Source organism: Cervus elaphus, chromosome 13 (genome assembly GCF_910594005.1).
Source record: "Cervus elaphus chromosome 13, mCerEla1.1, whole genome shotgun sequence".
Classification (NCBI taxonomy): Eukaryota; Metazoa; Chordata; class Mammalia; order Artiodactyla; family Cervidae; genus Cervus; species Cervus elaphus.
In genome coordinates this window covers 25,055,429-25,082,581 of record NC_057827.1, presented here as the reverse complement: position 1 = coordinate 25,082,581, position 27,153 = coordinate 25,055,429, and the positions used below count along the sequence as shown (strand labels likewise).

At 53.5% G+C, this 27,153-nt stretch overlaps 1 protein-coding gene across 2 annotated transcripts in view; it reads right to left on the bottom strand.

Moving 5' to 3' along the window:
• The window catches only part of SEMA4B (semaphorin 4B), a 41,939-nt gene that overhangs the window by 4,951 nt on the left and 9,835 nt on the right, over positions 1-27,153 (bottom strand). For both annotated transcript variants that reach the window (XM_043921597.1, XM_043921598.1), the window contains exons 2-10: positions 21,567-21,835; positions 6,438-6,601; positions 6,211-6,273; positions 4,143-4,241; positions 3,359-3,470; positions 3,024-3,137; positions 2,728-2,879; positions 1,276-1,457; positions 1,017-1,167 (exon numbers count right to left, since the gene is read on the bottom strand). In XM_043921597.1, the coding sequence (XP_043777532.1) occupies positions 1,017-1,167; positions 1,276-1,457; positions 2,728-2,879; positions 3,024-3,137; positions 3,359-3,470; positions 4,143-4,241; positions 6,211-6,273; positions 6,438-6,601; positions 21,567-21,835 (1,306 nt within the window). The remainder of the gene's footprint in view (positions 1-1,016; positions 1,168-1,275; positions 1,458-2,727; positions 2,880-3,023; positions 3,138-3,358; positions 3,471-4,142; positions 4,242-6,210; positions 6,274-6,437; positions 6,602-21,566; positions 21,836-27,153) is intronic.

The following is a 27,153-nucleotide window of genomic DNA, read 5'->3' as shown; positions in this document are numbered from 1 at the left end:
GCTGCCAGGGTTTCCCCCTCTCTGCCCACCAACCACCCCTCCTTCCTGCCCATCCTTCCCCCACCCCCTCCCCTGGGCATGACCGCACTTCCTGCTCCTATGGCATCCTTTCAGCAGGAAGTGAGAGTTCCTTTCCCAAGAAACCCTGGCTGAGCAAGGTGTCCTAGTGTAGGGGCCACAAGGGTGCCTGCAGCTAGTCTGCCATATTGCCAGAGGCTTCCTGGATTTCCCTGGTAGCTCAGCTGGTAAAGAATCCGCCTGCAATGCAGGAGACCCCAGTTCGAGTCCTTGGGTCAGGAAGATCCCCTGGAAGAGGGCATGGCAACCCACTCTAGTATTCTTGCCTGGAGAATCGCCATGGACATAGGAGTCCGCCAGGCTACAGTCCATGGGGTCGCAAAGAGTCGGACACGACTGAGCGACAGCACAAGGGTTCCTGATTCTCTCTGCCCAGGGGCATTCTCTGTAGCAGCTCCAGGAATTAACATCCCAGACTGACCCTCAATCACTGAGGCCCAGCAGTTAGTAACAAACACCCCAGTGGGACAACACTGAGATGTACTCCATGTAGCCTCCCAGGGCCCCCGGGGACTCAGCTCCAGGCGCCCACAGCCCTCCGACCCCCACTTTCTTGGCTCCACCCCTCCCTCCACAATCCTGTCCCCTCTTTGCTGCTTCTGGGGAGTAGGTCCCCTAGAAACTGCCAGCACCCACATCCTTGTCTCAAGGTCTGCTTGGTGAGGACCATTTGCCCACAGCCAGCCACTCAACAACGAGGAGCTCACGGTGGGGCAGGAGAGAGGCTCGCGGCAGGCGGCGCTCTGATGGGACAGCCCTGTCCAGCCCACTGCCAACCTGACGGCCACGGTCACGTCGAACTTGGAAAGACAAGCAGCCCTGGGTTCTGCCCCCACTTTCGAGATGAGACAACAGACTTAGAGAAAGCAAGCAAGCCCAGCGTGGGGTGTGGACCCGCCCTCCCAGCATGCTGCCCTGGGGCCGGGAGCAGCACTCACCGCGCCCGGCCTGGGCGAGGGTACTGGGTGGGTCACTGTGTACCACTGCTGCGTCTCGCGGTTCACCTCCTTGAAGAAGCCGTTGAAGGTCGACTGCACATCCTTCATGGTGAAGACACAGACGGCAGAGCCCTCCGTGGTCCCCCCGTTCCTACCGAGGAAGTTGGCTGAATGAGTCCCAGGAGCCTTGGGGTTCCCAGTGAGGCCAGCCACTCACCCCTCACCCGGCCCGCTCCCAGCTAGGTCCCGGGGGGCGCACCACTGGGATGTGAAGACCCCGTAGAAGAGGGTGTCCGGCCAGTCCTCGGGGCGGGGCGTCAGCGTGAACACGTCCTGTAACACGTTGAATGGGAAGCCGTCGTCAGGCCGCAGGCACACCAGCTGTGCCTTCAGGAAGGATGTCCAGCGCTGCTGCAGGACGCGCCCGCCCCCCTCGTCGCCCTGCGTGAGGGAGAGAGAGGCTGGGCTCAGGGACGGCTCCTCGCTTCCCCTCCCCAGCAGTGGCTGAGACAGACACCAGGAAGGGCCTGACAGACACAACACCAGGCCTTGAGCTCATCTCAAATAAAGAAGACAGGGCACTTCCCTGGTGGTCCAGTGGTTAAGACGCTATGCTTCCAGTGCAGGGGACGCTGGTTCAATCCCTGATCAGGGAACTAAGATCCCACATGTTGCATCCCATGGCCAATACATGTGTGTGTGTGTATATATATATATGTAGAGAGAAAGAGCGCCTCTGGCTAAATCTAAATTTCACATAAACAATAAATTAAAAAAAAAAAGACTTGAAGTGGCAGCCTTCAGTTCCCCCTTGCCAGAAGGCTGGCTAGGTAAATGACAGTGCTTCCCTAATTGCAAGGAGCCAGAAAAAAAGACGAAGGGAAGTCTGTCTACAAACATGAAAAGACCTCACGATTTACTGCTGAGCAGAAAGGGAGGCTAAAGAGTTGCATTACAGTATCTCTTTGTTTGCACATGGTTTTACGTAATATAAATATGTACCGTCTTTACACATGTGCAAAAGAATAAAGATTAGCAAGGAACATTCTAAATTGTTAACAGTGGTCACTTCTTGTGGAAAGATGAAGAGATTTTAACACCGACAGTCACCATCTAGTGGCTCCTCAGCACATTTCTAAGCACCCTACATGCTGAACAGAGGAGGGAACTGAAACAGATTTCTCAGCAAGGAAATTGCCCAAGATCACACGACCTGCAGGGTTTGAACCCAGGCAGCTGGGCTCCAGCGTCGACACTCTTAATCACCATACCAAGTTGCCTCTTTATTTTGTGATTTTTGTGTGTACTTTGCTATGTCTTCACATTTTTTTAAAATAAGAAAAAAACCAGACATTTTAACTTAAGAGAAGACTTCTCTGGTGGTCCAGTGGTTATGAATCCATCAGCCAATGTAGGGGACACGGCTTCGATCCCTGGTCCAGGAAGATCCCACACGTCTCAGGGCAACTAAGCCCGTGCACCACGACTGCGCAGCTCCAAGCACAGCCTGGGCTCCGCAACGAGGAGCCCGTGCACAACTAGAGAAAAAGCTCCCGCTCACCGCGGCTAGAGAAGAGCCTGGAAGCAATGAAGACGCAGCTCAGCCAAAAATTCAAGATAAAAAGAGAAATGCCAGCAGCCAAGCTGTTCCTTCTGGAGGACAGGAGAAGGCCGCAGACGTGGAGCCTCTGGGGTGGCCCAGCCCCCTCACCTTGCAGATACGGGCGATGCGGGACACCACGGTGTTCTCAAAGAATTCCAATTCCTGGCCAGTCTCGCTGAAGAAGAAGTAGATCTTGTCATCGTCCCCTTCCGAGCTGCCCAGGCTCTCGGGAATGTGGGCTGAGGCCATAAATGCTGGGTCTGTGGGGGGGAGCCAGTGGGGAGCACCATCAGCCCAGAGATCCCAGACAGGCGAAGACTCTGCTCTCTGGCCCTGCTGGGGGTACAGGGCCCCCTCCCTGGGGCCTGGGGACTGCCCCCGGGCGGGCGGCGGGAGGATTTCACCTCGAAGCCAGTTGAGGGAGCTCTCGCTCTTGATGGGGCGGAGGCCTTGGCTCCTGGAGATGGTCGGGTCATTCCCCAGGAAGCTGCTGGCTGTTGCCGTGTACAGCTCACCATCTGCCAAGAGAACATTTCCCATGGGAATGGGCCCTGGGCACAGCCCCTTCCCGCTCAGGGCCCACAGTGACCTGAGTGCGGCCCTTCTTGCTTGAAGAGGACAGAGGAGGGAATAAGAACTAAGAAGAGCCGAACTGAAAGCCGCCCGAGGTCGCCGCACCCCTGGGAACCAGCATGGCACCAACCACCCGGGCCCCTCTGATGCCCTGCCCCCCACTCACCGACTACCAGGGCCGTGGACTTGAAATTGGGGTCAAAAGGACAACGGCCCTTGCCATCTTCCAGGAGGATGCTCCCCCGCTTGTCCTGTGCGAGCGTGAAGTTCTCCACGTCCTGCAGGGGAGCAGAGCGGGGAGGTCAGGGCCACACCAGAGAGTGAGCGAGCTTGGCCGAAGAGCAGGGAGGTGTTTAGAGTGAGGGCAGTGGCCCGAGGGCCTCTTCCCCATCCTGGCCCCGGGCCATAGTCCCCACAGCGCCTCGCTGTGACCCCTCATGGTGGCTGTCCCACGGGGCAGAGAAGAGGCTCAGAAAGGCTACGTGAGCCGGAAAAGGGCAATGATGTAGTTCAAACCCAGGAACATCTGACTCGGAACCTGGCTGCTCTGACCCACGCCCTGAAAATGCCACTCTCCACGAAGTCATGCAAAGGGCAGAAACGCAAGGGTGTGCGTGTGATGAGGAGGGTGGATGAGGTGGGCTGGCGGGGATTGAGCGAGAGCTGGAGGAAGTGAGAGAGAGTTGGAGGAAGTGAGAGGGTGTGATCGTGGGTCAGCCAGGATCTTTGTGCCCAGGGAATCCTCCTCTCCCTGCCCCCTGCAGGGAGACCCACCCATCAGGGCTGGGGCAGGGTCCCGGGGCTCTCAGGGCCCTTGGCCTCCCAGGAGCCTCCCACCAGGGCCCTGCCCTTCACCAGTGGTCAGCACTGCAGACCAGTTCCCTGGGGCAGAAAGAGGGCTACTTCCTGGGCCAGCCGGGGGCCGGCCTGGGGTGCAGAGGGGCACTCACAATGTAGGTGCACGCGGGGCTGAAGGCCTCCGTGCCGCAGGCGATCAGGTGGCTGCTGTTGAGAGGCAGGAGGATCTTGATGTAGTTTTGACAGTCCCGCTGGAGGGAGGAGGAGGCTGTCAGGCACAGACAGGCCACTAGGGGGCGCCTCTGAGCCCCCCCACCAGACCCAAGGCACAGCGCCTCCTGGAGCAGAGGATCATGGAGCGTGTGTGTGTGTGTTTGTGTGCGTGTGTGTGCGCACGTGTGTGTGTGCGTGCGTGTGCATGTGTAGGAGGGGACCCTCGGGTTCAGTTAGCTCTGTGACTGGGAAACTTCACTTCAGTCTGGGGTGAAGGCACAGAACATCTCCCTTTTGAGCTGTCCTAACCCCACCTGGTGAGGAAGTTGAGCCCAGAACAGGAGGAACACACAGCCCTGAACCCTGGACTCCAGACTCTCGGATTGCCTCTGAGAGGGTGTCCTAACAGGCATCTCCTGAGCTTCTGACTGTTCCCCCAAAACTCCCTCCTCCAGGGTCTCCCCACTTTCACAGACGCCAACTCCATCTTCTCAGGCCCCAAACCTCACAGCATCCTTGACTCCCCTCTTATACCAACCCCACCCTGGTTCTTCCATCAGGAAATCCTGGTGGCTCCATCTTCAAGATACGTCCGGGATCTGACCAAGACTTCTTGCTCCCTGTGTTGGTCCAACCCTGGTCTGGGCTACCATCCCTTCTCGCCTCTCACTGGTCTCCCTCTATCCCTGCCCCCAGGAGTCTGCTCCCCACCACGGTGGTTAGAGCGACTTTCTGAAAACCCACACTAGACCACGTCACTGCGCTTGCTCAGTCTGTCAGAGGTTCCCCAAATACCTCCCTCAGAGTGACATTCACAGTCCTGTTCTTTACGTCAAACCCCTCAACCCTCCTTCTAATCGTGGCTTAAATGTCTCTTTCTAAAGGAAGTGTAACCTGACCACCCTTAAAACAAGACTGATTTCTTCCTTTTCACAATGATATAATAATCAGGAGATCAAACCAGTAAATCCTAAAGGAACTCAACCCTGAATATTCATTGAAAGGACTGATGCTGAAGCTCCAATACTTTGGTAACCTGATGTGAAGAGCCAATTCACTGGAAAAGACCATGATGCTAGGAAAGACTGAGGGCAAGAGGAGAAGGGGTCGACAGAGGATGAGATGGTTGGATGTTATCACTGTCTCAATGGACATGAATTTGAGGAAACTCAGGGAGATAGTGATGGACAGAGAAACCTGGCGTGCAGCAGTTCATAGGGTCGCAAAGAGTCGGACACAACTTTGTGATTCAACAACGATAATAACCAGTGTCTCAAAGCACCCAGGCACAGAGTAAGTACTTAACACATTTCTGTTGAATAAAAGAAATCAAAAGCAGTCAGGACTTGAACCTATGTTTTAAAAAAAAATTTGGGGGGCGGGGGGTCATGCCACTGGCTTATGGGATTTTAGTTACCTGACCAGGGATTAGGAGTCCTAACCACTGGACCCCATAAAATTCCCTGAACTTGTATCTTGACCCCAAGACTGGTGTCTTTTGCCTTCACCTTAGCTGCCCCCTGCTGCACTCAGGACCAGGAGGCCTCTGGGAATGGTGGGGAATCTTCCCAAAGAACTCTGGGCTGACTGGTCCCCACTCATTGGTCTGGCCAAAACCAAGCTGAGATATGTCAGGCCTGCCACATCAAACACTATCCTCAAAGGGACAGACTCCCACCCCCACCCAATCACTGCTCCTGCTGGAAGCTGATGTCTGTTTGGCCCTCATTATATGTATTAGCTCACTGAATGCTCATGTTGAGTCCAGCGAGACAGGCATCCTTACCCCCATTTTACTAAGGCTCGGACAGGCAAATCCATTTGTCCGAGGTCATAGAAATAATAAGTACAGGGTCGAGACACAAACCCAGGTCTGGCCATCTCAGAAGCCCATGTCCTTTCCACCACAGCTGGCAGCATCTGCTCCCGCCTCCGGCCTCCATCCTGGAGCCAGACCTACGCCTCCAGCCCTCCTTCAGCCCAGGTCACTTCCAGGTGCTGGCTCACCTCTGGGTCCTTGCCCTTGAAGCTGCATTGCTGCTTTCTCTCTGCATCGGCGGGCCACTGCAGCTGGGGAGCCAGAAAGGGAAAGGTCAGTGTGCACCTGGGAACAGAGGCTCCGCCTCTCGATTCTTTGCCCCTCCCCCATTTACATTATCCTGGGACCCAGAAGTTCCATCCCCCACCCACCTACCGGCACCCTCCACCCAGCCTACCCCTGAGCATCATCTGACCTCCTGGTACTCCCCGCCTGGCAGGAAGCTGACGCTGCTGTTGAGTGCCAAGAGGGCCTCTCGAGCACCCACGTACACAGTCCTGCCATCCTTGCTCAGCAGGAGGGCTGTGTAGTTGAAGATGTTTTCAGCTTCAAATTTGAGGAATGACCGCTTTTCAGAGCCTGGAGAGAAGATGATGGACATTACCTGGGGGCCACTCCTCCCAGGAGAATGCTCTTACACCAACCTGTAGAACAGACTGATGCGGTTGAAGGTAGATCAGCAAGGCAGTGGGTGCATGGGGCTGAGGACCGGCAGTCAGATTTAAAAGGAGCAGCACTCCCGGATTCTCAAACATTATGTATGAAACAAACGCACAATGATGAATGTCAAAGAACATTAGTTACAGCACCATTCATGTTAATGAAAGACTGAAATCACCTCAAATCCAACTACAGGGGGCTGGGTGAAAATAAATCTCAACACTTTCTATGTCGGAATGCCATGCAGCTGGTAAAACGCTGCTATACTAGCAACTCCAGACAAACAAGCAAAGTTATCCAAGAAAGGCGTGGTCAAGATATTGAGTAGCTGAAATAGAAAGTGATGGATTTTGAGCATCTAACAGAATGTAAGAAACGAAAGTCTCTTTAACATTCTCCTTTGAGTGGCATTAGATGCAAAGAAAAGGACTTGTAAGCACAGCCCACTCCCGTGGGCAGCAGTGAACACGATTCACAGAGGAACGCTAACCCGGGGCGCCAGCCTTCAGTTCTCAGCACTGCTTCGTGTCACTCATGGGCGATTTATGGTTATTAAACAGAATGGAAATGCTAATAACCTTGCCCTCAGAAGCCTGAATCTACATCAGACAAGCACTATGATGCTGGGGGGTGAAAGGAAATCAAGGAAAATGCAGTCTCCGTATCTTCCTCTGAGAGGAAGGGCCTCTGAGAATAAGGGCCACAAGAGACTATGGTTTGTAGAACAAGAACTTGAGGCTTAAGTATATTACTTAAATTTTAAATTGCAAAGGTAACCAAATACAGAGGCAGACAATGTTTGGAGGAAGTGGGGAAGGGTGATGGAAGTGATGGAAACCTTTACTTTTTCTTAGGGGCAAGTCAGTAAATCCAATAAACCAAGAAATCGTGGAGTAAACATTTTATTTAAGTGGAGGGAACCACTCTGTAACAACAAGTCTAAATGATTAAAATTGCCCCTCTTACCCAGGCCTGTGACTGGGGAAGACGGAGGCAATTACTGCTTTTCACAATAAGTTTTCTATGCTTTAAAAAAATAAAAACAAAAAAACTATGTGCATGTATGTGTCATATAAATTTCAAGTATCTTTCATTGTTGTAGAATATGTAATAACAAGGAAAGATACTAGTTATCTACCATTAAATGAAAATGAAAAAACACTATGCATAGTTAAGATTCGCATTTTTTGTGGGAAAAACATAAACATAGAAAAATTCAAGAAGGATGAATCACAAAATACTGAAAAGTGGTATCCTGGTAGAATTCTTGGTCATTTTTTTCCCTTTGCACTTGTTATCATTTTTTTGATTCTACAGGTTACACTTGTGCAATGCTAAAGAAATAAATTAGAAGGAAAGGAAGAAGAAGATATACACACACATCTATCCACCAGGGTACCGCCTGTGCTCTCAGTGACTAATGGATTTGGAGGGAAATTATTTTAAAAATTCTAGGCAGCTGATAAGAAGAGAAAAACAAGCAAAAAGCAGCCACCGTGCCCAACCCCAAGCATCTTGTAACTGACCAGTGGACTGCAATCACGCTAACAGTTTCATGAAGCTGAGGAAGCAAAAAAAAAAAAAAAAATGCACCATGCCAACAAAGCAGTTGTGAAGACAGCTTCATGTGTGTTTACAGGGTGAGCATTTTTACATACCCCCAGCCTGGCTCCACAAAGGGCAAGGAAACACGAAGAAAAGAAGGTAGTGAAATATAAATGCTAAAAATCAGGAGCGGAGGGGGAAAAAAATCTGAAGAAAGCATCTAAACCAGAAAGGAAGGACAGGTTCACATCAACAGGTCATAAAGTCCTCAGGCAGCTACTGGACATGGGCTGTGCATTTAGTGTTGAGCCTCCCAGTGGCCAAAGAGAAAAGGAAAATCAGTTTACCTTGTCCTCACGGTTCAAGAGGAAGAACACATACCAGCCTTTTTGGGGGGAGCCAGGCTTTTTACCTGGCTGTTCATGCTGAAGGAAGCCCTTCAGCAGGACCCCCCAGCACATAAAATGGGAAATCCCTCTAGCGAATAGGAATGATGGAGTTCCCAAGGCTGTTGTTCGTCACAAGGTCTCCTGATGCGGTAAGGCAGTATTACAAGGTGCCAGTGTGGGAGTCTACGAGGGAATCTGCAGCTAGGAGGCCTGTCAGTCTAGAACCAGAGCGGAAACACGGGCTGCGCTGGCGACTCACAGGGCAAAGTCCTGCCCACTGTCCAGAGCCTGAACTTTGCTGCATAAACCACGTAGGGCAGCTGTGGTCTGGAGAAGTGAAGGCCTCTCTGAACTCTTACGTTCAGACTGGAATTACACTGGATTCCAAGTCTTTTGCCTCAAATTCCCAACTCCTCACCACTTCCTCTTAGCACTCTACACATTGGAATGGGGACTTCTCTGGTAGTCCAGTGGTTAAGACTTCAAGTTCCCAATGCAGGGGGTGCAGGTTCGATCCCTGGTCAGGGAACTAAGATTCCACATGCTGCTTGGCGCAGTATGAACGCACACACACACACACACACGAAGGATACGCTGGCAGGCCCAAGGAAAGTTTCCAGCACTAACCCCCTATTTTTCCCAACCGTAAAACCCAACACATAATTGAGGCCCAATTATGTTGCTTGTACTTTGAGCTGATGAGCTGGTCAGCCTTTTGGAACAAACAGCCTGGTCATTTTGCATTCTGCTCTGGGAAGAACCATCCCCCTCCCTCCCCAACCAAGAGACCCCTCTGTCTGGCCACCACAGATGCTGCCAGGAAAGTGTTGGGTCAACGTGTTGTACTTATTAAGTCCCTGGATACCCAAGATGGTCCTGTGAGATAGAAACTGCTGCCATCCCCAGGTTACAAATGAGGAAATTGAAGCTCAGGATCACATTTACACAAAGCCCCACAGCAAGAGTCTGTCATACAGAGTGAAGAAAAGAGAAAAATATAACATACTAACACATACATGTGGAGTCTAGAAAAAATGGTACAGACGTACCTATTTGCAGGGCTGGAGTAGAGAGGCAAACAAGTGTGCTGACAGGGGGTAGGGTGGTGGGATAGATGGGGAAACAATGGGAACAGTGACAGACTATTTTCTTGGATTCCAAAATCACTGCAGATGGTGACTGCAGCCATGAAATTAAAAGATGCTTGCTCCTTGGAAGAAAAGCTATGACCAACCTAGACAACATATTAAAAAGCAGAGACATTACTGTGCCAACAAAGGTCCATCTAGTCAAGGCTATGGTTTTTCCAGCAGTCATGTATGGATGTGAGAGTTGGACTATAAAGAAAGCTGAGCGCTGAAGAATTCATGCTTTTGAACTGTGGTGTTTGAGACGACTCTTGAGAGTTCCTTGGACTGCAAGATCAAACCAGTCAATCCTAAAGGAGATCAGTTTTGAATATTCACTGGAAGGGCTGAAGCTGAAGCTCCAATACTCTGGCCGCCTAATGCAAAGAACTGACTCATTGGAAAAGACCCTGATGCTGGGAAAGACTGAAGGCAGAAGACAAGGGGACGACAGAGGATGAGATGGTTGGATGGCATCACCAACATGCGTTTGAGCACGCTCCGGGAGTTGGTGATGGACAGAGAAGTCTGGCGTGCTGCAGTCCATGAGGTGGCAAAGAGTCGGACACGACTGAACTGAAATGCCTGAACTGAGGGTGGTGGGATGACTTGAGAGACTGGGACTGACATGTATCCACTGCTGTGTATAAAACAGATAGCTAGTGGGAAGCTGCTGTTCCCAACACAAGGAGCCCAGCTCGGGGCTCAGTGACGACTTAGAGGGGTGGGACTTGAGGCGGGCGGGAGGTCCAAGAGGGAAGCGGATGTGTATACATACAGCTGATCGACTTTGTTGTACAGCAGAAACTAACAACACTGTAAAGCAACTATATTCCAATTAAAAAAAAAAAAAAACCACACCAGAAGTGTGATGGAAGGCCAACTCAGGGGGTCTCCTCCCTGGACTCCTGGTCTACAAACTGCAGCAAAACTACCTGGAAGACTTAAACTCTAGATCCACAAGCTGACCCTGAAGACTCTGAAGATGCTGGCCCATGATGGGGCCTGAGAACGCGAAAGTTTTTGAGCTCCCAGGGGATTTTGAAGTAGGAGGCTCACAGAACACACTTTGAGAAGCACCATGTTTGCAGGGCAGGGTAGATGCCATCTCACCGAACTGGAGTTTTCTCATAATGCAGATAATGAAGAGAAAACTCACAGCGGGTTCACAAGGAGTCAGTGAGACCAGAGCAAATAGCCACTGCAGTCCCTTGTCTTTTATTTTAGCATTTTTAATTTATTTTTAATTAATTAATTAATTAATTTCCGGCTACACTGAGTCTTCACTGCCATGTGGGCTCTCTCTAGTTGCAGAGAGCGGGGGCTATTCTCTAGTTACAATACACAGGCTTCTCACAGACCAAGATTTCCTGCTGCAGGGCATGGGCTCTCAGAGCGCCGGGCTTCAGTAGCTGTGCGCACAGGCTCAGTTGCCCCGAGGCATGTGGAATTTTTACAGACCAGGGATCGAACCCGTGTCCCCTGCATCGGCAGGCAGATTCTTAACCAGTGGACCATCAGGGAAGCCCCCCCCCCCTCATCCCTTCACAGCCCTCCAGTTTCCTGACAGTGAGGGCTTATCTGCTTACTGAGGAGGTGCATTTCTACCGAGGCGGCGGATCCCGTAAGCCTGGGCAGAGGCTGCTCTTGGAATCTGTCCAGACACAGGAATGCCAAAGGTCAGAGATAAGCTTCAGTCCAGGTGGCAGCTCAGCCTTGCTCAGGCCTGGGGACATGGGGGGCGGGGAGACTTGCCAAGGGTCACAGCCAGATGGGAGGGGCAGCCTAGGCGCCAGCTGCCCAGCCCTGGTCCAGCCCCGCCCTCCAAACGCACCAGCTGCCCAGGAGCCCCCACGCCTCCCTGGTCACACTGGGAGTCAATGCAACCACCACAGGACAGAAAACACCTTGAAGAAGCAGGCGAGGGGTCCCCTCACACACATTCCCATTCTGGGGATCCTCCCTCCGCCCCACGTCTCTCAGACTCAAAGTGCCACGGTGTCCTGAAGGCCTGGCCATCCACAATCCTTCTTGCCCTGTGGCCTTCACCAGAGCCAGTCAGTGGGGCTCGCTTGCCAGCAGGGAGTGTCAGCAAGCCAGAAGTTAAAAACACAGACTCAGAGGGACTTCCCAGGTGGTCCAGTGGCTAAGACTCTGCGCTTCCAATGCAGGGGGCCTGGGTTCGATCCCTGGTCAGGGGATTAGATTCCTGCATGATGCAACTGAAACCCAGCACTGTCAAATAAATAAACAGCACAGACTCAGAGACCCGGGTTCAACGCCTGCCTCTGTCACTTACTGTCTGGGTACCACTAGGACCAGCCACTTCACATCTAGGAGCCCTGTTTTCCTTATCTGTGAAATGAGGGTAATAGCACCTTGCCTCTCAGGGTAGTTACAAGAAATGAGATTAGACACGTAAATAGTAATACACGTAATAACCCACATTTACTGAAAGCTTCGCTCAAAACAACTTTGCACATGTTATCGCGGTGTTGGCACGGTGTCTGGCACATGATCAACACTCCAGCAGATCAAAAACAGAATCAGAAAGCCCTGCAGGAAAATCCAGCCTGGCGAGAGCTGCCAGAGGAGCAGGGCTGTTTGGAAGAGCTGGGCTTCCCGGGTCCTCACCCTGGGCGCCTCTAACCTCGGCCTCCGCTGAGCCAGCAAGGGTCTCACGGCCAAGCAGAGAGCGTGGGCTCAGACAGGGGCTGGGGTCACGGGCCCATGTGGGGCGCGCGCACGCTCTGGTTCCTGCTCAGCGGTGTTCTGAGTGGGGTTCCTGCCTGAGCTTGCCTCTCTGTGAGTGTGCGTCTGTCTGTGTGTGTGTGTCTGTGTGTGTATACACCCTACTGCAGGGCTTGTCCGCGCTTGTGCGTTTGCTCCGGGGTGCCATCTTCACTCCGAGGTGACTGAAGGGGGAGGGTGTTTATGCACTCAGCTCCCCAAGCGCTGGGGCACACAGCAGGGTCAGTCTTAGCGTGTACCCTGCCCTGTGTGCGGCAGAGAGTGTCCCGTTCTGCTCAGACACCCTCCACGTCCTCTGCCCAGCGGGTTAGTCCAGTGCAGAGAAGGTCAGGCTGCCTGAGCTGTGGCCGGTTCTCCCAGGTGGAATGAAACCTTCCCGTCCAGCCTAGGGCCGGCCTGAGTCAGTGGCTTCTCCAGGGCTCCGAGATGGCGAGATGGGGGCTGACCTGGACGGGTGGGGAGTGTGGCTTGGGCTTGTCAGGGCTACCTGCAGGGCCCCCGCTTCCATACCCTCGGGGCCCGCGCTCTCAGCCGGAAGTGATGCCGAGACAGCTCAGCCCCCAGCCTCAACTGGAGTTCCTACCCTGGGCCGTGACTCAGCCGGAAGCCCGGAGCTGTCCGGGGTGAGCCGGGAACAGGCCTCAGCTCCGTCCCCACCCCGGGGCAGTCCCACCCTGCCAGTCAGGCGCTGCGGCAGGCCCCCGTGACTCAGAGCCCCACCCCACCTTTCCCGCACTGCGGGGTGGGGGGGGCCACAGCGGACGCTGACCTGGCCTCAGCAGTCGGCCCTCCACAGGCCCCAGCAGGACTCAGCCAGAAGACATCAGCTTCCCTGCGGAGTCAGAGCCCAGAAGTTGCCCCCAGCTGGCAAGGGGGGTGATGGGGTGGGGGGCGGCTGGCTGCCCGTCAGCTTGAATGCCAAGGTCCCCAGAGAGGGGTCTGTCTGGGCCCTGGACAAGAGCCCACCCCCGCCCGAGAGGCTCTGCTGGAGCACCTCTTCCCCAGGGAGTCACACGGAGGGACCCTCGGACCCACCTGCGCCCGCCGGAGCACCGCCCTCCTGGACGGGGCTGACTCAGCACCGACCTGCATGTCGTGTCCTCCTCTCGCACCGCCCAGCGCCGCGCTGGGCGGCCCGACGGGCTGCAGGCGGCCTGCCAACTCCGCTGTCACCAGCCCCGGTGCCAGGGCAGAGTCCCCAGACCAGACAGGGAAGGGTCAGTCGTGGTGGGGGAAGGGGGCTAAGTGCCGGAAGCGCTTCCTACGGACTGAACCCCGCCTGGAAGGGGCGGGCACACTCAGGAAAAGCCTGGCTCCTGGCTCGCTACTGCTCCAAGCCGGCCAAGTGCTCCTGCCACCCCCAGGCAGCCCCCAGCCCCTTACAGACACCCTCTCCTTGTGTCCATCTGGCCAGGAGAGTCTTAACCCAGGACCTGTCATGAGCAGCCGTCATCTTGGGAGCCTGACCCCCACCTACCCCACCCAGGACCAAGGTCAGCTCCTACAGCCCTCTGCTTCAGGGGCTGGCTGTCCCCTCTCTGCTGAGGCCTGTATCCCTACCTCCTCCTCTCAGAGGACCCCCACTTTCTGAGGAAGCTGGGCCTTTCAGGCATAAACAGCCTCAACTTCCCGCTGTTCACCCCGGTGCCCCCTATCTCCTCAGAAACCAAGTCCTGGGTCATCAACCTCCACCGCTCATCCCAGAAACTGGTGTGCTCCCCTCCTCACCTTCTCAGCCCAACTCCTGAGAAGAGCCACCCAGAGCCGTCTCCACTCCTCACCTCCCACTCACTCCCTAACCAGAGTCAGGCCTTAGCCAGCCCCACGCTCACCGGGCCCAGGCATCACCTCCCTGCCAAACCCCGGCGCCGAGGGGCAGGGCCTGGCGGGGTTCCCTGAGCGTCTGCCACGCCGGCCTTGGCTGGGGGGACCGGGGGGGTCTCCTCATGTCTCCCTCATCCTCCTCCTGGGCCTCATCCCTCCAAGCACTGACTCAGCACTCTAAATAAAAGGGCGGCTGCCGGGCATCCTGGCCGGGTCACTGTGAGGTAGGAATTACCATCCGCTTTTCGCAGGGGAGAGAACCAAAGCGCACGTGAACTGACATGCCCTCAGTAACGCAGTGAGGAAGAACGGTGGAGCTGGGATTCGAACTTGGGCCACCGGCTCCAAAGTCAGTGTTACAAATCACCTCCAGCCTCTCCAGCCTTTCTGCTTTTGAATCTTCTTGTTCCCTGGGGTTGTTGGGCCTTTGGACCTTGGGCCACACATTCATTCTCACTGTTTCAATGTCCTGGACGCTGGTGACCCCCTAGCCTCTTCATCCAGTGCAAGCCAGACCCCATGATGCGGAGACCCTCCATGGGCGCCTCCCCGCCTCTGCCCCTTCCCAGACCACTCCTCGACTTGGGATCTTGTGTCTGTGGGGCATCCCTCACCAGGAGTCGCACTTCCTGCCTCCCTTTCTCTCACCACGGACATCTGATCCACAGTCACATCCTGACAAGTCCCCTCCTTAATGCCATCCAGGTTTGTTCCCTTCACCACCCCCTGCCCTGCTGCTGGGAACTGTCACTGTCCTGGGACCCAAAGCCCCAGCCCCTAACTCACCAGTTCATGCCACGTCCCCCTCCCATTTCAGGAGAGCTAAGTGCAACTCAGCGTCCTATTTCTCCTCCCCAGCCTTCTCCCAGGCAGTCCCCTTGCCTGGAATGCTCTTCCTTTTGACTAACTCCTACTCATCCTCTGAGACCCAGCCCGCTTTCACCTCCTCCAGGAGGCCTTCCTGAATCCCTGGCTGGGCAAGGGCCCTCTGTGGACCCATCACTTCCTGCTCACACTCTGGCCGTGCACTGGCCACACTGTCCGACGAGGACGGGCCTCTGGTGCCTGTCTCCCTCACCAAGCTTGGATCCTTGAGGGTCGAAACTGTCTTACTGGGACTTCCCTGGTGGTCCAGTGGCTGAGAATCCGTCTTGCAATGCAGGGGACTTGGGTTTGATCCCTGGTCCATGAAGACTCCACAGGCTGCAGGGTAACCGAGCCCATGTGCTACAACGAGACAGCCCTCATGCCACAACAGGGACCGAGCGCACCCAAATAAACAAATAAATAAAAACAAAGTGGCCCTTAAGAAAAAAAAAAGCTATCTTATTATTTGTATCCAGTATTTGTATCACCTGACCAGGTGAGTTCCAAGGAGTTGTTCAATAAACATCTGTTGATTGAATGAATGATTCACAGAGTCCCAAGTCCCGGTTTGGGGTGCTCTGGTCCAGGGATGGACATCAAAGGGGGCAGTCCAGAGGTCCTGAAGCCTCACGTTCTCGAGACTATGTCTGAGGAGCACAGCCCCTCCCTGTCCCCTCCCCAAAAGCTCAGTCCTAGGATCCCAGGGTCCAGAGGGAAGCATGACAACTAAAAGTGCCGCAGAGAGGCAGGGAATGTCACAGACTGGAAGCAAGTCAGAAGACCTGTGAGTCCTGACTTTTATCACTGACCAGCCAGACAAGATAACCTGCCTTTTCTGGGAGGGAGCCACTTTGCAGGGCTGCTGGGAAGACCAAAAAAAAAAAAATGCAGTCCATGGAAGTGACACGCTCCCAGATTAGGGGCCACCAACAATTAGGATCAACCTTACCCATTCCCCCCGCTCCAAGTCCTCATCTTTGCCCCTGGCCACCTTGAAGCCCCCTAGGAAGGGAGACAAAGGGGACAGATGGGGGTGCAGCCTCCTACAGGCAGGCACCCCTCTGAAGGGGTAGCTGCTGCTTCACCCAGACCCTCACTGCTCAATGGAACAAGGACCAAGCCTCAACAGGTCTTCAGAAGAGTTGGAAATCTGGATTTTTATAGAAAATTTCCTGAGTTTTAAATACTGCTGACTAAATAAAATTTTTCTAAAACACCTGGAGGCCAGACAAAGATTTATCTCCAAGCTGGCTCTAACCTATTGCACAAACATCTGGCTGAGACATTTGCCCCAGTCTCCAGAGAACCACATTCCTGGTCAAATCTGCTCCTTGCTTGCTTGCTAAGTCACCTCAGTCGTGTCTGACTCTTTGCAACCCTGTGGACTGTAGCCCGACAGACTGCTCTGTACATAGGATTCTCCAGGCAAGAATACTGGAGTGGGTTGCCATGCCCTGCTCCAGGGGATCTTTCGGATTCAGGGATCAAACCATGTCTCCTGCATTGGCAGGTAGGTTCTTTACCACTAGCACCACCTGGGAATCCCCTAGGAGTCTGCTGAGTCTACCATACTTCCGACCATCGCTGGGCCATCAGGGCATCAGTTGGCTCCTTTGTCCAATCCAAGCAGTGACCTCAGTAGTTTTTTCACCAGATGGAAACACACAACCTATTACTTATTCAAGGACCACATCAGAAGCTGCTCTTCCAATCCTAAGCACCCAGGGATGGGGGAATGGGCTTACAAGTCCTAAGAAGCGGACAAAGGAAAGAGTGACAGACATGCCCGGAGTCCAGCTTTTTCTCCAGGCCCCGTGCCATCCCCCCTTCCATGTTGGGAGATGAACGTGCAGGTGTATCCAGCTGTGGACCAAGTTACGCAACCTCAGAGTATTTTTTTGCTGGGCTGGCACACGGGCATTTCAACACCCAGACAAATGTGGGTTATTCAGAGGGCAGAGTGGAAGCAGCGAGGGGCAGGGAGGAGGGAGAGGTGTGGTCCAGCCCCAGGCAGACGAGGTTCTGGGGCAGAAGAGGACTTTGAAAGAGCTGAACCAGGAGCACTTGAAAGGTGGACTGAGTTAAGCAGGACCCTGAGGGACGGCCTCAGATCAGCCCTAGGGCAGTGGTGGCAGGAGGTGTGTGGAAAGGATGGACTTGCTTGTTGTTCTACCCCTAGGGTAGGCAGGGGGTCTGCACTACTTCATTCCTGGGCCAGAAGGTCTTAGCAGCAAGCAGAGGGCCTACAGACAGCCAGCGCTCAGACTATATCGACCAAATTGATGCAAATAACCTCACCCAAGAAGGCAGGCAGAGATTACCACCACAGAAAAAGCCGCTACCTTCTACTGGGGACGGAGCACGTGCCAGGCACCAGGCCAAACACTTTACATACATTATTTCATGTAATCCTCTCAGAACCCGGAGAGGTGGGTCCTGCTATTATTATTCCCATCTTGTCAATGTGAAATCGGGCCTGCAAGAGGCAGGCGCTGGCCCCAGGTTGTGCAGTCAGCTGGCTGTTAGCCCCACAGTTACAACTCGGCGCTGAGGGGCCATGGAGATGCCAGCCCACCAGACAGAGCTGAAGACAAATGTTCACCTTCAAGTTGAGGCCACCTCAAGGAGGGAGGCCAGGAAGCAGCCAGGAAAAGACTCTGAAAGCCGCTCGGGGAATTCCCTGGTGGTGCAGTGGTTAGGACTCTATGTTCTCATTGCCGAGGGCCTGGGTTCGATTCCTGGTCAGGGAACGAAGGGTCCCAGAAACCAAGTGGCCTGGCCAAAAAGAAAGAAAGAAAGAAAGAAAGAGAGTGGCTTGCATGGGACTTCTCAGGGCAGCCATGACCTTGAGTGCCTGCTTGGGGTCAGAGGACAAACAGCTGATTCAGGCCAATGCCATGTCCTCTCTGCTCAATGGGGTTTTGTTGACTGAAGTTTGCAGGCTTATGGGTTTCTGTGCAATCTAGATTGGAAACACTGTGTCCAGAGTTTTCCAGCCAGGCACTTCTGAGGCAGCTGGGGTGGGGGGGGGGGGGGGTGCGGGATACATAGCTCCTTTAATTGCCCAAATAAGGGGACCCAATGTGACTTTCATAAGCAGAAGAGCAGGTTGTTTTGTTTCTGCCCACATGGCCAGGCTGGACGCACTGCACACCCGGGGCCCTGTTTCCACTCCGCATCTCTCCCGTTCCTGACCAGACAGTCTCTGATGCAACAGAACCAAGTTTCCACACTCCCCTTTGAAGCATTCCTTTCACAGGGACAAGAGACTTCCTCTTAAGGCCTCTGCTGCCCGAGCTGACCCTGGAGCCCCCAGTCCTCCTCCCTCCATCCTGATCACTGGATGAGACCACAAGTGGGGCACCCCCTTCTGACGGCCCTAGGCCAGGGCTCCATACAAAGGGCACAGACTCAGTCAGACTTTCAAGGATTTTGCTTTAAACCACAGACACAGGCCATTAGCCCTAGGCACCCTGGGCCTTTGGGGAGTTTCGGTAGGAATTCAGAATAGTGAGGGCAGGTGGCAGGAAGAAGGGTGTATTCTCCATAAGGGAGGGGCCTGGGGCTTCAAGCCCAACATACCATGGTCACCCACAGGCCTGGCCAGCATGGGCTCACTGCCAGGAATATCTAACGAGCCCCCAGGGATGAGACAGGAAACCGCGTCAGGCCACACTCTGAGGGTGCGCCCGCTCAGTCCCCAGGGCATTCCCCTCTGGGGCTACCAGCAGCTGGGAGGACCTGCATGTAGACGGCAGCGGGGCAGTGGGGATTCACGACCTGGAGCGAAGTCAGGGAGGCGAACACTCTGGGTGCAATGCAGCTTAGCAAAGTGCGGATACTCACACTCACAAGCTCAGGTGCTACTCAGTGATGCCAGGGCTTTGGTGGGACTTCCCTGGTGGCCCGGGGGCTAAGACTGCACGCTCCCAACGCTGGGGGTCTGGGATCGCTACCTCATCAGGGAACTAGATCCCACAAGCCGCAACTAAAGACCCTGTGTGCCACAACAACCCTGAAGACTTGCTGCAACTAAAACCTGGTGCAGCCTATTAAATAAACTAATTAAAAGAAAAAAAGAAAAAGAGGGCCCCTCTGCATAGACCCGGCTTCAAGCACACAGCGGAAAATCTTTTTCTTGAGGCTCCACAGCTTGGAAAGCAGAGTATACGAACTGCGTTTCAGGCCCTCAACCCCTCAGCTGGTCGCCTCTGTGCCGTGAACCAAATGCATGCACCTGCACAGTCCTCCCAGGTGAGCCTGAGTGTCTTCTTTTAGGGGGTTAGGATTTTACCACACGAACTGTGGGAGTACACAGACACCCACACCGCAGCACCAAGCTGACCTGCGCAGGGGGTGCTGGCGTGTGACAGAAGCCTGCACTACGGCCTGGCCACGGGGCCGGATGTGTGGACGTGGGCCAGGCCTTCGGTGTGGGCAGTTAACAGCCAAGTGTTCTAGCCGCTCTCAGGAAGCAGGCCCTCTCAGTTCCTCCTCACAGCTCCCCTCTCCGCCGTTCCTTCCCTTCTCTGTCGTTAATCACCCTATGAGTGGTCCCCCGCCAGCTTCAGAGGTGGACCCAATACCTGCTACAGTTGACACACCCCCATGAGCCGGCCCAGCTTCCCCAGGACGGAAGTAGCCCATCAAAGCCTTTGCGCCCCTCCTCACCTCACCATCGCGCAAAGGGAGGGGCAGCAAGGCAGCAGGCCTGGGTCCGGATGCACCTGTGAGCCTCAGCCACCCGGCTGGAGCGCTCTTCGGGCTGTGGTCAAGCTAACGCCCCAGCACGGCCCTCCCCCACCCCGGGGGCAGAATCACCCCGGCTCTGGGCAGCATGTGTCGAAGCCCATGCTGACACGTGGCAATAATGATAGCTAACACTTATGGAGCGGGTTTTATGTACCAAGCCCTGTCCTAAGGACTTTTCAAACAGAAGCTGATTTAATCCTCTCAATTCTGAGGTGGGTGTTATCATTATCTCTGTTTTACAGATGAGGAAATGAAGGCCCAAAGGGGTTAAGCAGCTTGCTCAAGGTCACATGATTACCTAGTGGCAGAGGCAGAATTTGAACTCTGGGCATCTTCTCAGTACTATCCTGCAATGTTTCAGACAGGGTTTCCCCAGTGACCCAGACTTACTTTAAGGACCGATTCTGCTCCTCTTTCTTATTGTCAATGGAATGCTTTTAAAAAATTTTTTGGCCATACTGAAAGGTATGTGGGATCTTACTTCCCTGACCAGGGATCGAACCCCACCCCCTACATTGGAAACTCTTGAGTCTTACCCACTGGACAACCAGGGAAGTCCCAGTAAATGAAATGCTTTTAGAAGTGGAGATGCTGTAAAAACAAGGAAGCCTGGTACAGTTTTGATCTGTAAACTCTATTTTATACATCCTTTATTCTAATTCACTCAGTATGACAACCAACAAGTTGAATGGCTTGGAGAAACAACATCTGTTGGGCACCTATATATGTTGCCTAGTCTCATGAAATCTCCAAGATAGCCTCGCAAAAAATCCTATGACAGTGTCCATTTTATGGATGAGCAAACTGGGGCACGGGGAGAAAGGACTCACTTGTTCAGTGGCAGAAATGGAATTGGAATCCAGGTGCTTCTGATTTCAAAGAGTTGGAACAGCAACCAGACAAAAGGGGAAGTAGGGATCGGGAAGAGTGGAGGGCTGGAAGGGAGGGGGCCAGATGTGAGAAGCAGATGTGAGCACCAGACAGGGGACCTGGCCAAGGAGGATGGTGCCCCCGCGTGACTCCGGGGTGGGGGTCCTGCGGTGGCTTCCAGGCCCTGGGGGTATCCCACCACGTCTGGGCAGGGGGCGCAGGCTGCGCCGTCTCGCTAGAGTGAAAAGGCGGAGGGAGAATGGGGCACCCGCCGCGGTTCCCGAGTCCTGCTCTGACTTGCTGTAACACCAGAACCCCAGTGTTTACTGGACGGCATCAAGGGCCCCTCCACCCCGCGCTGCCCTCAGGGGGGCGGCGCCGCGGCAGACTCTGGTCAGCATCAAAGACAAGCAGGCGGACCAGCGGGCAGCCAGCACCGGGGGTGGGGGGCATGGGGGTAGCGTCACCGCCGAAAGGGCGCCGTACCAGGGGGCGACGGAGCGGCCCAAAGACCCCCTCCCTGCCCATTAAAAGAATGGAAGAAAGAGACCTGCGGTTCCACAGCTCCCCTCTCCTCTCCTCCCTCCCTCCCAGCAGCGTGCTGGAAGGAGGAGGGCTCCTCATGGACCCCAAGCCTCCGACAGACCCCCTCCCTTCCCCTCTCCTTTGTCACCACCACCTCCGCCAGAGCCACCTCTCCGGCCCCCTCCCCTCCCCCAGACCCCTGCCGCGTCCTCCGCGGGGTCGCCCAGCACTCACCGAGAGGCAGGCTGATCCGAGGGGTGAGCGCCCGAGAGGGAGACGGCGGTAACAGCGGCAGCAGCAGCAGCAGCAGGGGCGGCAGCGCGCCCAGCGGGGCGGCCGCTCGGCTCCCCCGGCCCATCGCGGCGCGCCGGACTTGGACCGCGGGGAGCGACGGCGTCCTCCGAGCTCGGCTCAGGTGGCTCTCCGGGACTCGCGGGCAGCAGCCCCGCCCCGAAGTCCGGCCCCGGAGTGGGCCGGCCGCCCCCGCCTCCGGACCTAGGGGGCTGGAGCGGGGTGGGAAGTGGGGTCACGTGGCTGCGCGCACGCTCGCCCCTCCGCCCGCCCCCTCCCCTGCACCACTGTCCTCCGCCGGCCCCGCTCGATCGAAGCTCGCCCGCGAGCGCGTTAGGGAGGGGCCGAAGGAGGAAGTTGGGCGGTTGGTCCAACCCCTCCCGGCTCAGCTCCCGGCCCGACCCGCCCCTTTCCCCTTCCTCCTTCCTGGGCGCTGGAGGCTCCAGGGGCGCCAGCGGGGGTGCACCTACCTCGGTGCGCGCCAGGCAGGAGCCGAGCCGGGCTATTAGCAGCAGCAGAGGCCGCGGCAGCGCGGGGGCGCGGAGGAGAGCAGACCCCTGGTTCCCCGCCCCTACCTCTCAGGCCCTCCCACCGCCGCCCCGGCCCCTTCCGGCCCCTCGGGGACCCTCAGCGCGTTTGTTTGGGAAAACGTGTGGGTCTCTCCACAGTGAGCGCGTGTCTTCTCCCTTTATCCCTGCCGGCCCCCGCCCCCTCACCGCCCCCCCCCCCGCCCCCCGCCAGCGCTCCTGGCACCCACATGTCGGCAACCAAATGAACTCCGCCGAGCTGCTGCGGACTCCGGGCTAGCTGCTTCTGCACCTAATTTTTGCATGGGTCAGTCCACTTTAGGTCTTGGCTGAGGGTTCACTCCAGGCTTGACACTTAATCTAGACGCCCGCGTGGTCATCCACGCTTGGAATTCTGTCCACACGAAGCCAGACCTCGGATGGGGGGGAATCCGGGCAAAATTAGCTTAAGTGGGATAATAGGATTTAATGTACTGCCAAGGACGTGAGACTTTCTCCACAATTGCACGTGGCCTGGCAGCGGATAGTACTCCCTAAGGCTGGAATCCCAGAGGCACCCACCCCCGGTCCTCCCGCGGTCTGAGTCCCCAGGGGTGGAGTTCAGTAGTGCTGAGACCAGGGGTTTCAAACTGCGAACAGGATCCCTTAGTGGATCCTGAAATCAAGTTAGTGAATCCCTATCAACATTAACAACAAAGAAACTGAATGGAAGATACCGAAGTGCAATGATCGTAGAAAGGATAAGGAAAATTCAGGAAGCCTGGTTCAGCTTTTCTCAACTGAGCACAGGATCCCGTGCATGCATCCTGTGGTGCTGTTGCTTGGGTCGCGTCTGACTCTGCGACCCCATGGGCTGTAGCCCTCCAGGCCCTCTGTCCATGGGATTCTCCAGGCAAGAATACTGGAGTGGGTTGCCATGCCCTCCTCCAGGGCATCTTCCCAACTCAGGGATCAAACCCGTGTCTCTTATGTCTCCTGCATTGGCAGGAGGGTTCTTGACTAATAGCGCCACCCGGGGAAGCCCTTGCACAGGATCAAAGCAAAATGTAATTCTTCCTGTAGTCCAAGTCAAAAGGACTTGGGAAACCTCTGCCAGTCATTTCCATGGCAGTAGGGACAGTTTCTCCAGGAATTAGCTGCAATGACTGGAAAGTTCCTCTTCACCCCCAGCCCACAATGAGCTTTCTCAGAGCCAGCATCATTGGCTCTCACCCTATTCCCAGGGCCTCCCACAGGGTGACTGACAAGGGGGGGGCTCAGTGCTCACATGGTCCCAGGTCTCCTCATGAACACCCAAGCTTCCATGATCTCTGTATCTCCACCTTCTAGACTGGTGGCACCCTTTTTAAAGGGTCGTCCAGCACTGAACACAGAATTCCGCCTGGCACGTGGGCAGCACCCACTACCCGTAGTTCTCGCATTACCCAGGCCTGGGACAATCTGCTGTATCAATGGTGTCGAAACATCTTTAGTCAGTGATATCCATTCTTCTATCTGTAGCTAGCTATGTGCTCAGTCACTCAGTCATGTTGGACTCTTTGTGACCTCACAGACTGTAGCCCACCAGGCTCCTCTGTCCGTGGGATTTTCCCCGGCAAGAATACTAGAGTGAGTTGCCATTTCCTCCTCCAGGGGATCTTCTCAACCCAGGGATCGAACCTGAGCCTCCTGCATTGGCAGGTGAATGCTTTACCACTATGCCACCCGAGAAGCCCTGTAACCTAGGACCTTTGTCCTAAATTCCAAATGGCCTTGACATTTCTACAAGGCTGTCTTATCTGATAGGTATCTAAAATTCAGTGTGGTTCCAGATGCTCCATTAATGTGAGCCTCCTCCATCCCATTTAATGGCAAGTCTGTCTTTGAATTGCTCAGGTTAAAAACCTTAATTCCAAAAAAAAAAAAAAAAAACCTTAATTCCTTTCTCTTCTCTTGCTCCTCATACTCAATCCACTAGCAAATCTATAATCTGACCACTTACCACCTCCTGGGGTCCCAGTTACTGCCCGCTCCTCGTGTCCGACTCTTTGTGACCCCATTGACTGTAGCCCACCAGGCTTCTTTGTCCCTGAGTTTTCCAGGCAAGAAAAGGAGTGTGTTGCCATTTCTTACTCCAGGGATCTTCCCAACCCAGGGATCGAACCGGAATCTCTGGCATCTCCTGTGTTCAGGCAGGTTCTTTACCGCTAGCACCACCTGGGAAGTTTCTACCCTTGTTATTGTTCAGTCGCTCAGTCATGTCTGACTCTTTGCAACCCCATGGAGTGCAGCATGCCAGGCTTCTCTGTCCATCACCAACTTCCTGAGTTTGCTCAAACTCACGTCCATCGAGTCGGTGATACCAGCCAACCATCTCATCCTCTGTCGTCCCCTTCTCCTCCTGCTTTCAATCTCTCCCAGCATCAGGGTCTTTTCCAATGAGTCAGCTCTTCGAATCAGGTGGCACAAGTATTGGAGCTTTAATTTCAGCATCAGTCTTTCCAATGAATATTCAGGGTTGATTTCCTTTAGGATTGACTTGTTTGATCTCCTTGCTGTCCAAGGGACTCTCAAGAGTCTTTTCCAGCACCACAATTTGAAAGCATTGCATCTTCAGTGCTCAGCCTTTTTTATTGTCCAGCTCTCACATCCGTACGCGGCTACTGGATTCCAAACCATAGCTTTGACTACCCTTGGGCTTTCCTGGTGCCTCAGCTGGTAAAGAATCTGCCTGCAATCCGGGAGACCTGAGTTCGATCCCTGGGTTGGGAAGATCCCCTGGAGAAGGGAACGGCTACCCACTCCAATATTCTGGCCTGGAGAATTCCATGGACTGTAACCTATGTGGTCACAAATAGTCGGACACGACTGAGCGACTTTCACTTTGACTACCCTTGAGCAGTTCTCAATCTCTTCTCAACTCAGCAGCCAGAGCGAGTTTTTCAAAACCAAAGTCAGGTCATGGCACTCCTGTGCTCAGAACCCTCCAGTGGTTCCTTACAGTGGTGGGCAAGGCTCCAGGTTACCTCAGCCCCACACCCACTGCATCATCCACTGCTCTCCCCACCCCTCACTCACTCTACCCCAGGCACTCGTGTGGACGAACACTCTTGAGTTAAGACCTTTGCCCTGGCTCCTCCCTCTGCCTGGAGTTCTCTACCCAGAAAGTGATTGAGTTCCTCGTTTCCTTCAAATCTTTCTCAAAGATCACCTTCTTAGTCATAAAAAAAGAACAAAATAATGCCATTTGCAGCAACATGGATGCACCTTGAGATTATCATACTGAGTGAAGTTAAGTCAGACAGAAAGACAAATATCACATGATATTGTTTATATATGGAATCTAAAAAAAGGCTACAACAGACTTGTGGACACAGCTGGGAAGGAGAGGGTGGAATGAACTGAAACCTATACATCACCATACGTAAACAGATAGCTAATAGGAAGCTGCTGTGTAACACTAGGAGCTCAGCCCAGCGCTCTGTGACAACTTAGAGGGTGAGATAGGGGGTGAGATGGAGGTTCCAGAGGGAAGGGCTATATGTACACTTGAGGCTGATTTACTTTGTTATACAGCAGAAACCAATACAACATTTAAAGCAATTATCCTCCAATTAAAAATAAATATAAAAAGGCTACAAATGAACTTATCTACAAAACTGAAATAGAGTTACAGATATAGAAGATAAACTTACGGTTGCAGGGTAGAGGGGAGGGAGGGATAAACTGGAAGATTGGGGCTGACACATACACACCACTATGTACAAAACAGATAACTAATAAGGACCTACTGTATAGCACAGGAAATTCTACACAATACTCTGTAATGACCTATATGGGAAAAAAAAAATCTAAAAAAGAGTGGATGCATGATTTTGTATAAAAGATTCACTTTTCTGTGCTCTTGAAACTAAAACAACATTGTAAATCAATTATACTCCAATTAAAAAAAAGAAAAAAAGATCACCTTCTTGAAGAATCCGAAGTTCCCCCAATATTCCCCTTTCCCTGAGATGTTTTTTCGAAGTGCTCATCATCTTCTAATACACTATATGATTGGCTTATTTGTTGTGGTTTTTCTTTATTGTCTGAACCTCCCACCTGCCTTCTCACCCTCAAGAAGTGTTGACTGAGGAAGGCAAGTATTTTTGCTCCTTTGGCTTGGTAAATAAGCTATCCATAGCCTCTAGAACAGTGCCTGCCATATGGTTAACCCTCAGTCAGTACTGGCTGAGTGAATGAATAAATGAACGCAGCCTCAGAGTCACGGAATACTGCTGTCCCATGTCAACTAACAACTAGAGCTCCTTATTGATATTCAACTTTGGTTTGGAATTCCCTGAAACCAGAAATGATGCAATTAACTTTTTTAACCTATGCATAAGACTTTGTATTGATCTCCTTTAAATCTTTTGGTTCTGGTCCAGATCTCATCCTATTGAGGTCATTGTGAATATTGATTCTATCATGCAATTGGCTCCCCCTCCCAGTTCTGAGTCATCTATAAATCTGATAAGCATTCTTGACCATTATTCAAGTCACTGATAAAAATATTAGATGAGCAGACCTAGCACCCACTTCTTGGTTTCTAAATATCACTCTTCAATAAAAGGCGACAGAACTCCTTGGAGAAATGAAAGGGAAAGTACAAGGTGAACCTGGGACGTTGCATTGGGCCGGAAAACAAGGAAGGGACTAAAGACTAATGGGGTCATGTCAAAAGGATATAGGGCCAGCTTGATGACCAAACTTAGGACAATTTGAGCATCAGAAAGCATAATGAAGTAATGGATTCTAATGCATAAAAATAAAACAATCCATTAGTCTACAGTAAAACTCAGCAAAGCAGAGAGAAAAAAGAAAAAGGGCTAGAAAGGATGATTTTTCTCTATAGAAAAGTGCTGCCTGATAGACGTAGAGGAAATGATAGACTTAGAAAATCTAGATTCAAGCAAGGGTAACTAATGGATGCTAAACCTTTGGGTGGAAGATTCTTAGGAAACTACGTTAACAAGATCTCTGAG